At 42.0% G+C, this 17,211-nt stretch overlaps 1 protein-coding gene across 1 annotated transcript in view; it reads right to left on the reverse strand.

Annotated features, from left to right (window-relative positions):
* Nucleotides 1-17,211, reverse strand: part of LOC144799722 (hydroperoxide isomerase ALOXE3-like) — a 446,013-nt gene that overhangs the window by 262,018 nt on the left and 166,784 nt on the right. Inside the window, exon 6 of the mRNA XM_078671234.1 lies at nucleotides 1,438-1,610. Coding sequence (XP_078527360.1) covers nucleotides 1,438-1,610 — 173 coding nt within the window. The remainder of the gene's footprint in view (nucleotides 1-1,437; nucleotides 1,611-17,211) is intronic.

Here is a 17,211-nt window from a genome sequence, read left to right on the forward strand (position 1 = left end):
CTGCCTTTGTGTACTTTTACCTGTCAGATAAAATGGCCCAAAAATAAATATGGATAAATACAGACAGAAATGGCCCAAAAAGAAATTCCATAAAACCGGGAGCCCTAAATATAAAGCATAAAAAACACCTCTTCAGAAAAGCTCAACCCAGAGCACCGATAGAACCTCGATTAAAATATGTGGAATTTAGGTGCTAGACCGCCTTAATCTCATACCATATAGATACACCCATATAAAGGTAAGGATACATTTAAAGTAAAATTCTTAACCCCCCCCCAAAAAAAACCTACAGGCATCAAATTGTAAATTAAGGATCGATATCGATTGTTTTTAATATTTCTATACCAATTGTCAGCCGCACTGACGACTTGACTTGGTACTCGCGGCGATACAAACAACTTCAAATGAGTAGTCAGTATTTATTTATTTGAACAGCCCCCTAACCTAGGATTACTAACTGCGCTTCTGCCCAAAGCGCATACTCCAGGGAGCGCACTCATTGCGCGTCACACTCCCTGTCAAGTCCCATAAAAGACATCCTAAAGCCACCCGCCCCGCCCCCCCACCGTACATTAATTTCGACAGCCCACTCACATCTGTAGCAGGGCTGATGGAAATGGGGGGAAAACAGTGTGCCTGTCTTTCATCCCAAACCCTCCCCCAAGCAGCAGCTGCAGCGGCTCTGGCGCGGACATGGACAACTGCAGGAATCTGGAGTGCATTACGATTCCCAGAGTATGGCCGGGCCTCAGAGGGCAGGCACATTCCTGGCAGGAAAGAAGAGACGGGAAGGGGAGGATGAGATGGAACACAGGGTGCAGCGGTGGAGGAGATGGCGAGGGGCGGAGAACAGAAAGGGTAAAAGAAGGCAGAAGCCAGAGAATACGAGTGCACGTGTGTCCGCGCACAAGTGGGTGTTGGGAACGGGGTGAGTGTAATACCAAGAGCGAGAGGACTTCTGGCTGCCATCCCAGGTTTCGTTTTTTTTTTTTCAACAATCCTGCAGTGCAATGGGTACAGTTAGGTATCTGGTACCCTTGAAGGTATCCATGATACTTATAAGGAGGCCCTAACTGAGACGCAGTCAGAGGTCACTGAATAAAAATTGGTAAAACTATCACTGGTGCCGCGCGGCAGTGAAAGAGAAAGTAAAACATCGCGATCACGATCGCTCTGAAAGCGAAAGTGATCCCAATGATGCGTAAAGCATGCAAGGGGTGCGCGTGCAGTAGCGTGCATGTGTGCTTGTGCGCGTGAGCGCAAGCTGGTGGCTGTTTTTGGAGCACTTCCAAAAGCCGCTATTAAATGTCTCTCTGAGCAGCTCATGCGCGCTAACTCAGCGAGACCTAAAAAAAGAGCCTCTGGAGCCTCCAGTTGAACCCATTTTAAACCTACACCAGCTTGCTGTTTTATGAAATCAAGATTAGATGTACATACCTGCAGCTCCGTTGCAAGGTTTGTGTGTACTCCTAGGATATCTTCCACCATATTCTCTGTCACTGGGAAGTTGTCCGGGATTTTGTTGCACCTCTTGATCAGCATAGGATCCACGCCATTGAGGAACTGGTACCCAAAGAAAGCATCTTCTTTCCAGTGTTGAGACACATACTCTATGTGAGAGAGAGAGAGAGCACAGAGATGGTGATAAGATTACACTGGCTAGGAACAAACACTCTTTCCCCTTTGTGACTGCTGTTCTTATAAAGAAGATAGGGGTTTCCCACTTATAGCTTCAGAATCTGCAGCCTTACATTTGTGGATTGCCCACTTAGAGCTTATTGTTTTGTCCAGTGTATACGTACCAATAGATCCAATTCAAGCGGGAGACTCTCGATTTTCTAGGTACAAAATTGCCTTATTTTAGCAATCTCCTGCCTAAAACTGCCTCTGCTTCAATATAAGTCACTGGGGAAAATACATTCCCCAATGTTTTTCAAAATCGTCCACTTTTCAGTTTTAAAATGTTGCCATGAATGCCAGGGACTGTTTTCAACATGGAAGTGGCAATTTAACTGGTGTCCGGCCAACTAGTACGTAATCTCAACTACTTACATCAGCTGGCAAACTATTAGACATCTTTGCTATTTAATCAGCAGCTTACTGAAATTTCACTGTTTATTCAAGCTCAGGCTAAATAGCAAAGATTATGCATAAATGTCAACAAGCCCGATTCTGGCAGGCGACTCCTAATTTTTAAACCCAAAAAGGCCTTTATTTTAGCTGTCTTCCATCTAAAATTGACTCTGCTTTAATGTTAATCAACGGAGAAAATAAATTCCCGATAATCTTTTTACTTTCTTCCTCTTGAGAAATGTTGGCAAGTATGATTATGTACTATTTGATTGGTGTCAGGATAAATAGTGGGAAGGGGTCTTTATTCAGCATGACATAAACAAAAAAGCAAGTCAAAGCAATGGCAGCCTAATGGCCATCGTGCAGGAGGGGTAGAGGAAAGTTTGTGAAGCATTTGAAAGTAAGTGCATATACACATGCATAACAGTGTGTACACAAGAAGATGCATGAACTAAATGTGTTATAAAATTAAAACAACACATTCAACTTCTGCTTTCCGTGATTTAGGTTATGGCAAATAGATATTTTGTGCTGGAGTATGGGGATATTTGGCTGTCTGCATATGACTCTTTCAAGTTATGACTGCAACGAACAGCATGTTTTCAAAGCATTTTATAGAAATTATTCCTTCCTTGAGATGGCAATGCTTTTTAATGTTCATGATCATCATTGGGAAGATTTTGAGCATGGACTCATAAACAATAGAAAGAAGAGGTACATAAGCTGGACCATCAATCAGTTAGCATAGTAGTACATAAATCATATTTACTAATAACTAAGTACATTTCAATAGAAAATCAAGCATAGATTTGACTAATTAGGTGGGCTCTGTAACAGTGAACATACAGGTTCTTTTATGGGACTTTAGACAAAGGATTTCATACATTTGCTACACAGGATCATGGTTCCCAGGATGTGCACTATTGGAGAACAAACAAAAAGAAACATTTTACTACAGAATACATTTGACGATTCTCTCATAATGCCATTAAATGTTATTCAGCTATTCTCGGAGTCTATTCAGGTAAAACGATTTGATACAAAGTATGTAAGGCAGCCTGGCATAGCTAGGTTGACTTGGTTAGTTACATCACATTCAGCGTGTGTGGAAAAGCTTGACTTTCAATGTAAAAACTCACAATTCTTATTTACAGCAAGGAGAAAAAAAAACAGCAGTGATTGTGTGGTACAATACGATGTCACTGCATAAAACTGGCTTATGTTAGCATAAGCTACATTTATAGAACATTAAACACTACAATAACAAAACAGATTCCACACACTTCAAAAGTGCCTGTCATAATTAAGAGTCCTCCAGAGGAATAGGCCATTACCAAAGTTAAAGATCACGTCAGAACATGCCAGTGACACAACAGTAGAAACGCAGCTGCCATAGACTAGCTGTGCAAAGCTGCCCTCATTGCATACAGCACAAGTGACAGCAAAACAGTGACTATCACCATCCTTGAAGTGCAAGAGTCTTGCCTGCCTACAATCAGCACAGCAACATGAAGTATGTTGCCCGCTGGCATCCAGCGCAAACACAGATTTGAGAGTGCATTATGCTGACTCAGTCTGTCAATCACTTCTGTTTAACATAGAAATGTTGAGCAGACTGGACAAACTCTTAAGTGCTGAATTGGAGGTAGAGTGCCAGAGGGGGTGGGATCATTGATGTGGCTAAAAATGAGAAAATGTATTGAATCCTAGTTGGCAAAGGTAGTTTATCGACTTGTGCTTTTTAAAATTTATCACACATGAGTATATGATATTGACCTCTTTCCATCGGGGCACTTTTTAGCCCTTTTTAGACCAATATTTATCTCTTTTTATGGGCTCCAGTGCTTCGTTTCACTCGAGATAAATTATCACTTGAAATGTCACTCCTATGGTCACTGGAAACCACTGAAATGTCACACTTAAGCAATCTCAAAAATTTGACAACAATGCCCCCTCAGTCACACTGGTATTTTAGCCACCTGCCTAGTGTATCTTGGAAATTGTCGTTTGTCTTTCAACATGCTACCAATCTCTACCTGAATTCACTGGTTTGTTCAATGACATAAGAAACAGTGGATGGATCTTCATTGTTGGTGGTAAAACTAGTTTTATGGCAACTAGATTTATCACTTTTGTAATGGAAAAAGAGACTAATAAACTAAGGATGAAATGGTCTTTTGCCATGTCATTATAGACGTCTTGTGGTGAGCCATATTGTATCTCAAACAATGTAAATAGGCACAGGACTTCTTTTCCTGTCAGCTTGATTCTTGTAATAATCCTTGGCTTCTTTTAATTCATACAATACCTTATGATGAACAACCGATAACGCAGTTAAACATTCATCCACCATGAGAAGATGTTCAGTATTTGCAATTTCCTCAAGGAAGCGTAGATGACAAATTGTCAAGCAATAAAATGGAGAATATTCAATGGAAGAATGTTTCTTGCTATTGTGACAATATTCAGTCAACCATGTTAAATTTACCAAGTAATTTTGTGATTGTATAAAACAGCGTACATAGGTTTAAAAATTGTGATTGTCTCGCTTTGTCTGGCCATCAGTTTGATCATGGTAGGTCATACATCCAGACCTAAAGACAGACAAATGAAGACCAAAACCATGAAATAAATTCAGAACCTCTGTTAGATAAAATTAACAAAGGAAGGCCATGTAAGTGTAAAATATGCTGTAATAATGTACTTGTCTCTAAGGCAGTTGGAATACCTTTGGTAGGGATAAAATGAGTCATCCTAGTAAAGGCGTCCACAACCACCACAATTGTATCGTATTCATGATCTGGAGGTAGATCCACAATTAAGTTAATAATTACCATGTGCCAAGGTCCCAAGGGATTCTGCAATGGATGTTACAATCCCATTGACTTAGTCTTGAAACTTTCTACCTATCCACAGATATCACGCCTTTACATACGTTTGTTCATCCTGTCTTAGATTCTCTTATCAGTCATTTCTCTCAATCAAATCATCAGTTCTTGTCACCCCAGGATGCTCTGAAGTCTTTCAGTCATGTGTCGCTTGCAGAACCTGTAGCCACAGTTCTTGCTTTGGTAAATATGGAAGATTGTTTTTGCATAGAAACCCTTGATTGCACTTCGGAAATGTTCCTTGAGATTCCCATGATTGTATAATTTGTGGTGAAATAGAAGCCTTGCTTCTTTCTGCCACTGTTGGAAATCAATGTTTTTTTCAATATGCCTGTTATCCTTTCTTGTTGTCTTAATGGCACAGAAGGTCCTGGATTAGTGGCATAATTGTTTGTATAAAATTATAATTGATCTGCCCTACTATTTAATTTCCCAGGATGATAGGTAATAACAAAATCATTATCTGCAAAAAAGAGGGACCATCTTAATTGCCTTGCTGATAATACTTTTTTTGAATGAAGAAAATTTAAATTCATGCGATTAGTGTACACCGTGACTGGATGTGTTCATACCCAGAAGATAATGTCTAAATTATTTGAATGCTGCCTCAACACCCAGTAATTCCTTACAAGTAATGGTGCAGCTACAATCAGTTAGACTCAAATTTTTATAGAGACGAAGGCCACAGGATATATTTGTCCAGTATTATGATGCCTCTGTGAGAGTAAAGCACTGATTGCAAAGTCAGAAGCATCAGCTGCTTTGTAATGTAGAAAGCCTGTGTGTTATGTGGATGCCTTACAATTAGTGCTGTAGTGAAACCATCCTTCAAATTTTTCAAATCATCTTCTGCTTCAGCTGTCCAATGAGATGGTGTATCTTTCATCAATATTCAAGTGATGGGTTTTATTTTATTTGAGAAACCTTATATAAAACATCAATAAAAATTTGCAAAACCCAGAAAAATTGTCATGTCCCAAATTGTTCTTGGTGTGGGCCAATCTACCACTGTTTAACCTTGTTCACATTCATTTAAAGACCACATAGAGAGATGACAAATCCCAGGAATTCCTACAGATGTTACATGGAAGCTGCACTTTTCAGCCTTTGCAACACCAGGTGTCCATGATGTACATGCTCAGAAAAGGTGCTAAAAAAATAAGTATGTCATCACTGTGTACTACTTCAAACACATCTATAAATTCTCTCTTTACTTAATTTACAAAAAAACTGGAAGGCACCTGGGGTGTTACAAAGACCGAAAAGCATAACTTGGTTTTCAAATATGCCAAATTGTGTCTGAAAGGTAGTCTTCCATTAATTACTTTTATGAACTCAAATTCGATGATATGTTCCCTGTAAATAAATCTTAGAGAACATTTAAGCCTGATCTAGCTAAACTGGAATCAATGGCAAGGAATATCTGTTTTTATGGTAATGCTGTTGAATGCTCTATAGTCAATGCACAGGCACAGCTTACTCTTCTTTTTGGGTACAAAAAAGAGGGGAGAGGCAGAGGGAGAGTAACCTGGTCTGATGAGCCTATGTGCTATGTTGGCATCAAGATGTTGTTGCAAAAATGTAGTTTCTTGATAAATTAAAGCATAGATGTGGTCACATGGTACTTGTATACTTGGTTCCAATTCAATATTGAAATCATATGAGCCATGGTCTCTGCTTCACCCTTGCTGTAAACATCCAGGAAATCATGGTACTCCAATGGGATCATTTGCTGAAGAGTCAATGGTGTCTGCTGCTGTGTATTTTTTGTGGTCGTGGCCTAGAGAAAGCAGGTACACAGTGCAGCCCTCCCTATAGGATCTACTTTATCAGGTGAATAGTGAATATAACAGGGATTTGCAAACAGGGGAAGATAACTATTCCTAAATCCCAAGAATCGACAAGATTATGTTTTCCCAGGCAAGGTATGCCCAAGATTAACTGAAATTGTGGACATCTATGAAATCAAATACTATGAATTCCTCTTGTTTGGAAGCAAACCATTAGAATGGGAACTGTACAATATATTATAGGCCCAGAGGTAAGAGAAGTCCCACCCTCTTCCCTGAGTTGTTTAGGTCTTTATTCATGTCTAATCTCAATTCCAAAAGATTTAACAGATGTTCGTTCAATCAAGCAAAATTACCAATGGCTTCTAAATCAATTATTCCAGAAAAATCTGAATGGTCCATCTATTGAATACATTTAAAGTAATATGTTCAGTACCAGGCTGCAATGTGTTTTTCAAAATCTTTTTCATTGGTGTCTGGCTGATGGATATGCTCAGTGGATTAAGTCCCCACAGCCTCCCTGCCCCCCACTGCCCGCTCATAATTTTTTGTTTTCCAGAAACTGCCTTTTAAGTTTCTTTGGGCATTGTCTAAAGAAATGTTTGCCTGAGCCACACCATAGGCAGAGATCTCTGACTCTACGCAATTCCTATTCTTCTTCGAAATAGGAGGATGCACAGCCCCAATTTACATTGATTCGGTAGAGCCTGGAGTATATTTTTCAGAAATTTACTCTACTCTTCCTCTTTCTCAAGCCCTATATCTGGAGTTTAATTTTCTTTTCTCCCCCTCCATTTATGGCTATCTGTGATCCATTTGAAGCACTAAATCAATTAACTCGTCAGTTTGTAGCCTGGTTGCAAACTTGAGATAGTAAATCTTTTAATTCATCATTAAGTCCTTGATAAAAAAATGCTGATCTTATCTTTACCGGCCAGACAGCTTTCACTACTAATCTCTGAAATTGAGATTATTATGCTAAGAGGTCCTTTTTATCCTATCTTAAATCTAACAACTCTGAATCATTGAATTGAGTTACTGTCCTCCTATCAAAAATATGCCTTTATACATTCTTGAATAATTCCAAATTGTACAACAATGGCTGCCTTAAGTCACCAAAGGAATTGACGAAGTTGATGCATCACCTGTTATATATGACAGTATGAAGGCTATCTTTGAGGCATGTGTGGGAAATGCTGTAGGGCGCATTCATTGAACAATATCCCTAACATCTGTGGATCATCAGCATAGCACTCTAGAGCAGCTAAAGTATTCTGTGGTGGTAAGATTGATGGTAGTGGCATGGAGGAGGTAGCTTCTCCTACTTGGGCATTAGTGAGCACTAAAACGTAGGTGCTTGCAAAAAATCAGTTGCTGATTTGGAAAGTTTGGCACCCGGAAGTTCTGTTTGTAATGCATGCAAACTATTCAATCTATTTGCCATATCAGTAACTTGCTGTTTTAAAAACTGGTTCTCTGCTCTACTCTCGGCCACTTTTTTTTCTGAAGGGTTTCTGTTACAAGCCCTGAATCAATTAAAGTGAAGGCATTAGCGTACATTAAACTCAGATGGAGAGTCTACTTGGGCTTCCCAAATTGCCATAGCTCTCACCTGCTTCACCTCAACAGGACGATCATAGAAAACATAAATGTTGTCACTCTTCTACATTAGCCTCAAGGGCACCCCAGGGTAGAAAAGATAAGGGAAAAGAGCAGCATGTGCTGATGGTGTTACTTATGATTTTGGCTTATACAGGAATATTCATAAACTACCACCTTGGGAGCTGTAACATATACACAAGAAAGTACGGGTTCTCAAAGATGACAGCAGACATCTCCCACGCATGCTGCCTCTAGTCACTCTTCTGACTCCACCCCCGGCAGCCCAGGGTGAATGCCAAAGGACACCGAAGAAGCTCAGGCCTGCATTATGACCAGAGAGGCTCTAATAGTGCTTAATGAAATGGAACTGAAGGATCATAAGCAGCAGAGACGAGACCTAAGAAGGATAAGGAGTGACGTCAAGCAAATTCTGCCAATTGCTGCCTAAACTAATTGTTCAGCAGCTGGAAAGGGCTAGAAAGGATAGCTGCAAGGGAGCTATAAAGGGGTTACAAGCTTAGCCAACACACAAAAACACGGAAGACACATCCTGGGAGTGAAGATGAGTTAAACATTTTTGAAAAAAACAAAAAAACGTATATGTTCATTTTGGAGGGATGAAGCATACATACTGGGCATGCGGAAAGTAGCAGGTCTAACAAGGACTGTCAAAGAGAATTTTTGCAAATGTACCACTACAGCATGCAAACATAGCGAAAAGCAATTAACAGCAAGTCTGGAATGCAGAGTCAATATACTCTAGCCCCGAAAATGAAGCACAAGGTCCAGGGCAATGTGCAGCAGAGAATGGAGCTTAAAGCAAAAGTCCTTTTGGAATCAGAAAAAGAAGTGACTGATACAAGCCTAATAGAAACTGAGAAAGGGTCAGAGAGTGGGAGAGAAGTGTCAAAGTTGCAACTCTTGGATACATCAACAGATCCCCAAGCACTAGACAACCCTGAGGATAATAGCAGTGGCCCAACAGAAAATACCAGCCCAATATGTCTTAAGAAATATCCTTTATTTACAAAACAATCTAAATTGCAGCATGAGTCTCAAGGGTTTTTATCAGCACAGATCCAGATGGAGGCAGCTCCAAGTCAAAATGCCCCCACTGTGGTGCCTATATCTCACACACAGGAAATTAACCAAGAATCGCCTTCCTGTCCGACACTCAGACAGGAAACAAGAATTTACTGCAAAAGAAGGATGAAAGGGATGAGTGAGCAAATAGCAAGCTTATTACTGTACTTGAAGAGATAAGAGATCTAAAAACATCATAGGCGCAGGAAATAGCAATAATTCATGCAAGACTTTCTAAAATGGAGGAAAATATGACTCTTATGCCAGTAAGACTGAAAGAGGCAGAGAGTCATGTCTCAGCCTTAGAGAATAAGATTGCAAGCATGCAGAAGGAGGTTTCTCACATCGAGAAGAGTAAGAATCTAATTGAGAATAAGCTGCAAGACCTACAAAATTATAACAGGTGCTTTAACCTACAATTAGCAGGCATTCCAGAGGGATGTGATGGCACTCAAGTTTTAAGGTGGTCTGAGATTCTGCTGAATAAAGTGAGGCGGGACTTAAATGGAGCTCTTACCATCACTAGGGTACATAGGGTACCGGTTCAGAAAAATGCAAATGTGCAGTATTCAAGCATGATATTGTTAAACTTTGCAGACAATCAGGTAAAGGAACATATTCTAAATACAGCTAATGTGAAAAGGAATTTCTCAACGTTAGAAGTGCCTCAATTTATAATTTTCTCAGGCATGCTTGCAATTACTGCACAAAGGCGTTGAGAATTTGTCAAAACGAATCTTCACGAAAGTTTCCCCCAAAAAGGTTTACTTGGGTCAGGTCATGTCTTGAACGTTTTGGGGTGATCCATCCAGTAGGGGATGGGAAAAAAGGGGTCCCAGTACGGGTTTCCCCCATGTCAATTTCCATAGGAAAAATTGGAATAGGCTACAGCCAGAACTGCTAAACGGCATTACACCAAATTTGGCAAAAAGTTAGGTCTTGTTCCAGAAAGCGTCCTTTTTAAAAAAATGGTGTAAATCTGTTCAGTAGTTGCTGAGAAATTCAATAAATACAAATATCGATATCTGAGCACTGAGAAGGGTCCGCGAACCCTCCCGGCACGAGCTTCCCTCTGATTGGCTGCCAACACCCCAAACCAGGAAGTGTTGGCAGCCATCTTGTGACTCAGTAACTGTGTCACAAGAAAAAAGGGTGAAAAAAGATGAAAACAAAGAAAAGGGGGCAGGGTAGAAACACCCTGACCCCCAAGGCCCACTGGTCGGGACAAAAAAAAGGATTTAAAAAAAGAAGACTTTGGCAGAATTTGCTCTGGGTGCACAAATCCTGCTGAGAACAAAGAAAAATGGAGCGTGGGAGCCCCAGGGTATGCCTGGTCCAGAGGGCACTGCCAAAATTAAATAGAGGGGGCCCGCGGGGGCCTGCACTGCCCCGTGGACTGCCACCTCCCCAGGGCTTCTTTAATTGAATGTGGGGGGGCTTGCACACCCCCCATGCCCCAGGGACAGTCACCTCCCCGGGGTTCTATTTGATTATGTGCAGGGGGGCACGTGGCCTCCCGCTGCCCCGGGAACTGCCACCTCCCCAGGTCTTAAATTGATATAAAATAGGCGTGGGGGGAACTCCTGCTTCTGCCACACTGCCCTGGGGACTGTCACCTCCCCGGGGCACTAATTATAAAAAATCAGGGGTCCGTTGTGGACCCCTGGCCACAGGGACCACTACCTCTCCGGGGTTTACAAATGGAGCGAGGGGGGGCCATGCGGCCCACCTACTGGAGCCCTTAATGGCCCAACCCCCAGGGCCAGCTCCTGCAATGTCCCGGGGTGCCCATCACCGGAACATTGCTGTTTGCTATGGCAGGGTGGGAGCATTGTTCCCGCCCTGCCATAGCAAACCCTGCTTTGGTGTATGGAAGCGAGAGCAGGAAACCTGCACAAGGGGGGCAGCATGTCAGCAGCTCCCCTTGTGAAAAAGCAATGCCAGTTCCCACCGGAGTCGGGGAGCCGTCAGGACCGTGGGGGCATTGGGGCAGCCCCCATGGTCCCCATCACAAAGGCCAGGCCCTAGGGGATGGGGTCCCCGGGGCCTATAGTGGCCTAGGGAAGAGGTCACGAGGCCCCCCTCCCCAATTAATTAATTTAAAAAAGGAGGTCATGCCCTGGGGGATGGGGTCCCTGGGGCCAAAATTGGCCTTGGGAGGCTCAGCCCCTTCCTTCTTTTTCATTTAAATAAAGGGGTCAGGCCCTAAGGGATGGGGTCCTCAGGGCCCCAAAAATAATAAAAGAAGGGGTGCCACAGAGCCCCCCTTCTAAAATATATATTTTAAAGCCATCATCTCGCAGGATGCCTCGCTCCCTCCCTGCACCATTCTGCAAATGCGCCCCCTTGTGAGTTGTAAGTTTGGAAATTAAGTAACCATGACTACTGAGGGTCCCTGGGGGCCAACTAGCCCACCAGGTATCTCCAGTAAGTTCTACAAAAGGGGGATGATGGACGGAGCGTTTGAACAAATCAAACACTCACCCCCAGTCAACTGATCTGGGTTTAATCCATCACCATTCTTTAGTACACTCAGCCACCCCAGTTCAGACTTGGCTATATGCAAATCAGTCTGACCCTGTGCCTCATGGGAACAGTGCAGCCCGAAATGCCAAGCCATGTCTTCCCTGGACCGGAAACAAGCATCCTGGGACCGGTTTTGGATTCATAATCCTCATCAGCCAGGCTATCTTGAATCCAGTGGCCAAGTGAACAAGGGACTCACGTCTGAGCATACCCTGCCACACTTAGGGCGAACAAAGCGATACAAAAGGGGATGATGGACGGAGCGTTTGAACAAATCAAACACTCACCCCCAGTCAACTGATCTGGGTTTAATCCATCACCATTCTTTAGTTCACTCAGCCACCCCAGTTCAGATATGGCTATATGCAAATCAGTCTGACCCTGTGCCTCATGGGAACAGTGCAGCCCGAACTGCCAAGCCATGTCTTCCCTGGACCGGAAACAAGCATCCTGGGACCGGTTTCAGATTCATAATCCTCATCAGCCAGGCTATCTTGAATCCAGTGGCCAAGTGAACAAGGGACTCACGTCTGAGCATACCCTGCCACACTTAGGGCGAACAAAGCGATACAAAAGGGGATGATGGACGGAGCGTTTGAACAAATCAAACACTCACCCCCAGTCAACTGATCTGGGTTTAATCCATCACCATTCTTTAGTTCACTCAGCCACCCCATTTCAGACATGGCTATATGCAAATCAGTCTGACCCTGTGCCTCATGGGAACAGTGCAGCCCGAACTGCCAAGCCATGTCTTCCCTGGACCGGAAACAAGCATCCTGGGACCGGTTTCGGTAATCCTCATCAGCCAGGCTATCTTGAATCCAGTGGCCAAGTGAACAAGGGACTCACATCTGAGCATACCCTGCCACACTTAGGGCGAACAAAGCAATACAAAAGGGGATGATGGACGGAGCGTTTGAACAAATCAAACACTCACCCCCAGTCAACTGATCTGGGTTTAATCCATCACCATTCTTTAGTTCACTCAGCCACCCCAGTTCAGACATGGCTATATGCCTTTATCTCCAGTAAGTGCCACAGAGCTGGTTTGCAGTGAGGTGGTCCGAGGCAATGCCCCTTTTTACACCACTCTGCAAGCGCGCCTTGTGGCACACTGCTGGTGGGGCGATGAGGTACTTTTGTGTCCTGAGGACCTCAGTGATGCCATCAGTGATGTCATTTGAGATGTCAACAGTGATGTCATCAGTTTGTCACTGACCATGTCATGAATGATGTAATATGTGATGTCATTAGCAGTACATTGCAGGGGCGCGAGTTATAGTTAGCTCAACTAACTATAACGGCCAAATTTATCTGGTTTTGTATGAGTGAAATTTCCAACTAACTATAACGTCCCTGAAACCTATGTTTTTTTCAGTGAATATATAGATATATTTACATGTCACTTCTCAGACATAGTAGAATGTATGCAGCTTGGATATTTGGGTTTATGCACATATCACTTTCTTCTTGTATGTACTTTACCCAGTTTGGTGGAAGAATATTGGTTGTTCTTATATATAGTCCTTCTTTTCCTGCTTGATATGCATCTTTAGTTATTAAGAGGGATATAGAGATACTGAAGATAATATCTTAATAACAAATGTAAAGCACAGGCAATAGATATATGGTAGAGGACACAACCCAGGATTTGTGATTATACAGGAAAGACACTTTTCAAATAAAAAAGACAACAATTGCGAACCCCTTAAGCAGTGGGCTGGTCTTCGATGTGTATCAAATGCAGGGCAGCGCAGAGAGGCGTGGCAATCAATATTTATAGGCCAGTTAGTCTACCTAATGTGGACTGTAAGATTTTCACCAAACTTTTAGCTAACCATTTAGGTAGAGTTATCGGTTCCATTGTTCCTGATCAATGTGGGTTTGTGGCAAGAAGGCAGTTGCCTGCAAATACAATTTTTTTAATTGAAGCCTTAGATTTCATGATACAAAAACAAGTGCCCTCCCGGGTGATGTTTTTAGATGCTAAAAAGGCATTCAATCTAGTATGCTGGGAGATATAGGTAAATGTTTGTATGCAGGAGCCTCTGAGCAAGTAGTTATTAATTCATGGATTATTGGCACTTCTAAAGTGAAATGGGGTACACAGCAGGATTGTCCCCTATCGCCAATATTTTTTGCATTCTTAATAGAACCATTGACGATAGCCATAAGAACTAATACAAATGTTGCCCTTTTCTTGAAACCTGGGAGGAGCATTCAGGAGCATGTTTTGGGGATATTCCAAGAGTTTCAAGAACTTGATGGATACAAGATAAATAAGCTAAAAATTGAAATCTTATTATGTAGCTGTACTCAGGCTACTCTTTTGCCACAACGTTGTCATCTAAGCAATGCACGGCCCAAAAGCTATCTAGGTATATGGGTCTTTTGGCATATCAATGATTTATATGTACTGAATTATATCCCATTGGTTCGTAAGGTTAAGGCATTGTTGGCTGAATGGAAACAGCCGCAGATTTCTTTAATGGGACAGGTTACCCTTCGCATGTCTATACTGCCTTTATTCAATTTTTTGTTTTAGAAGGGTTATTCTCAGCATTTGTATGGGCAAATAAAACACCAATACTAACGCTAGATATTCAATATAGATCAATTATGGAAGGTGGTGTGGCTCTCCCAAATATGAGGAAATTTATTATGCAAATTTTGTATACAATATTCATAGATTCACTAGACCATCAGTATAGATAATATTTATAGACAAAATATTCCAATAATGTAAAACTTTAGACTTCTTAAGACTGACAAGAAACCCCAGGAAAATTAGATATAAGACCATGCAATGGTTAATAAAGCAGAAACCACAATTATTTAAGTTTTATAACATACCTTTAGTTAATGCTTCTACACGCCTAGTTAATATATATCTAGACGATCGTCTCTTGATAGAGAAACATATTATTAAAAAATAGGAAAGTAATGGCTATAGTATGGCTTTCGATTTTATTAATAGAAATGTTTGGAAGAGTTGGAGTGAGATTGAATTTGGTATTATATGTTTTAATGATAAACGATAGTGGCCATATATACAGATCTCCTAAAAGGTATAGATTTGTATGCATTTATGTCAAGCCATAACCTTACAGAAGACCTGATAGAGTCTAGCACATGTAAATCTGTCACTTGCTGGATGTCTGTCCTTAGAAAGAATAGTACAATGCAAACCTATCAGAAATACCCGGCCCCCTCCTACAGCAGCTGGAGATGTTGCATACTGACACCTGGGTTCAAATAAAACTGGGATCTGGCACACACCTATCGAGAAAAATAAAGACCAGCAAAGGACTAAAACAGGGCTGCGTCCTAGCCCCAACGTTGTTCAATCTCTTCCTCGCGGACCTTCCCGAAGAGTTACAGACAGTTACATCACACGCACCGCGGTTAGGAAATATTACGCTCTCAAATCTGCTTTACGCAGATGACCTGGTCCTTATCAGCCGGTCTCCTATCGGCCTCCAAAACCTACTGGACAGAACCAATGCATTTTCGAAAGCAAACTCGTTGACAATCAATCTGAATAAAACCAAAGTCATGCCAATGAACCACAACAAAAAACGGAAACCCGTATGGTACCTGGATAATCAAAGACTAGAACTGGTGACCCCATATAAATACCTAGGAGTCATAATAGAGGGCAAAGGCTCCTTCAAGCAACAACTAGAGGCCACCCGCCGGAAGGGCTTGACCTTCCAACTATCAACAAGGCCCCTGCAGAAAGCTCTCCCCGACAGGACATTAGCGCCACTCCTACAGGTAATAAAAGCTCGCCTACAGCCTATGCTCTCCTACGGCAGCGAATCTATGCGAGGCAAAGATGCAAGTACTCTGGATAACACCATCAGCCGTGCATATAGGGCGATTTTCCACCTCCCTAAAAATTCTTCGCCCGCTCAAATTCAACTCGAATTTGGACTGCTGAAACAATCTGTTGAAAGGAAAGGCCAATATGTAAAAAGCTGGCGCAAAATTAAACACGCCGAGTAAGGATCCCTAAACGCCAACCTATGGATTGAGCTTAACTCCAAAGAAACCTCACCTGCAAGAGCCTACCTAACAAACTCACTGGAGAGCCTAGGACTAAAAACGCTCTGGGAAACAAGAAGGGATTTTGGGACCTTTAAAAAAGCAGTGTCGAAAGTCGTTAAACTGGTCTCCTCACTTGAGGACAGAGCCACCCTGACCAAGAGAGCACATGGATGGGTTGTGCTTGAAGGGTACAGAACCATAAAGCCACAAGAGTACCTATCAACGGGCCTCACACAAAAAACAAAAAATAAGTTCCTAAACATGCGCTTAGGCAACATACCCATAGCACGTCACCTAGCACCATGGAAAAGGCCTGATCCATCAAACGCATGTCGCCATTGCCAATCTGCGAAGGAGGATCTTATACACATCATTTGCATTTGTAAAGCTCTTGTGGACACAAGGCGCTCCATGCTTCGGCCCCTATGGAACCAGAAGGGCGTAAAAACCTGCAGGCAAGCAGTGATGCTCTGTTTTAACCCCGAAGAGACTCAGTTAAACTGTAGAACAGTCTAATACTTTGAAATAGTGGCCAAAAAACTAAACAAAATAACACTTGGGTGCGAAAATCCAACCGCACCTGGAGAATAGTAATCTCTCCTAATGGCCCTAAAACTCTAAGGCCCACAGACATCGAAGCCAAAGTAACCACAAGAAAAATATGAAATCACTAACAAAACTAAACGAAAAGACAGTTGGGTGAAACAACTGACCATATCAGGAGTACAGTGATTTCTCCAACGGCCTTATAACCATAAGAACTACAAGTATCAAGGCCGGGACCAACAGGAAAGACTCATTAATCTACTAAAGACTCCTTGTGATTTTATTAACGTGCAATACCTTTTTTGTAAAAGCCTTTTTTATATAGTCAATGACTTTTTATCCATTGTGTAATATTGTGAGTTTTTATTAACTGTACAATAAACAAAACAAAAAAATTCTATCAGAAAGTGCAGGATAAGTGGTTGACCAAGGAAAACATCCAACGTTCGCTGACAGCCTGGAACAAGATTAATAACTATAATGTGGCACTTGTAAAGCCTGCAAGAAAGAATCAAGTAGGTAGGGCATCAGGTGGGCAGACGTCGTTGGTTTCCACAAGGATAGTGAGGGATATATATCTTCTGGAATTAAAGTGTAATTGGGCATTAGGTAGTAGAGTGTTGACCCCAAATAACATCAAGGTGAAGGTG

The sequence above is a fragment of the Lissotriton helveticus genome, chromosome 12, assembly GCF_964261635.1.
Source record: "Lissotriton helveticus chromosome 12, aLisHel1.1, whole genome shotgun sequence".
Lineage (NCBI taxonomy): Eukaryota > Metazoa > Chordata > Amphibia > Caudata > Salamandridae > Lissotriton > Lissotriton helveticus.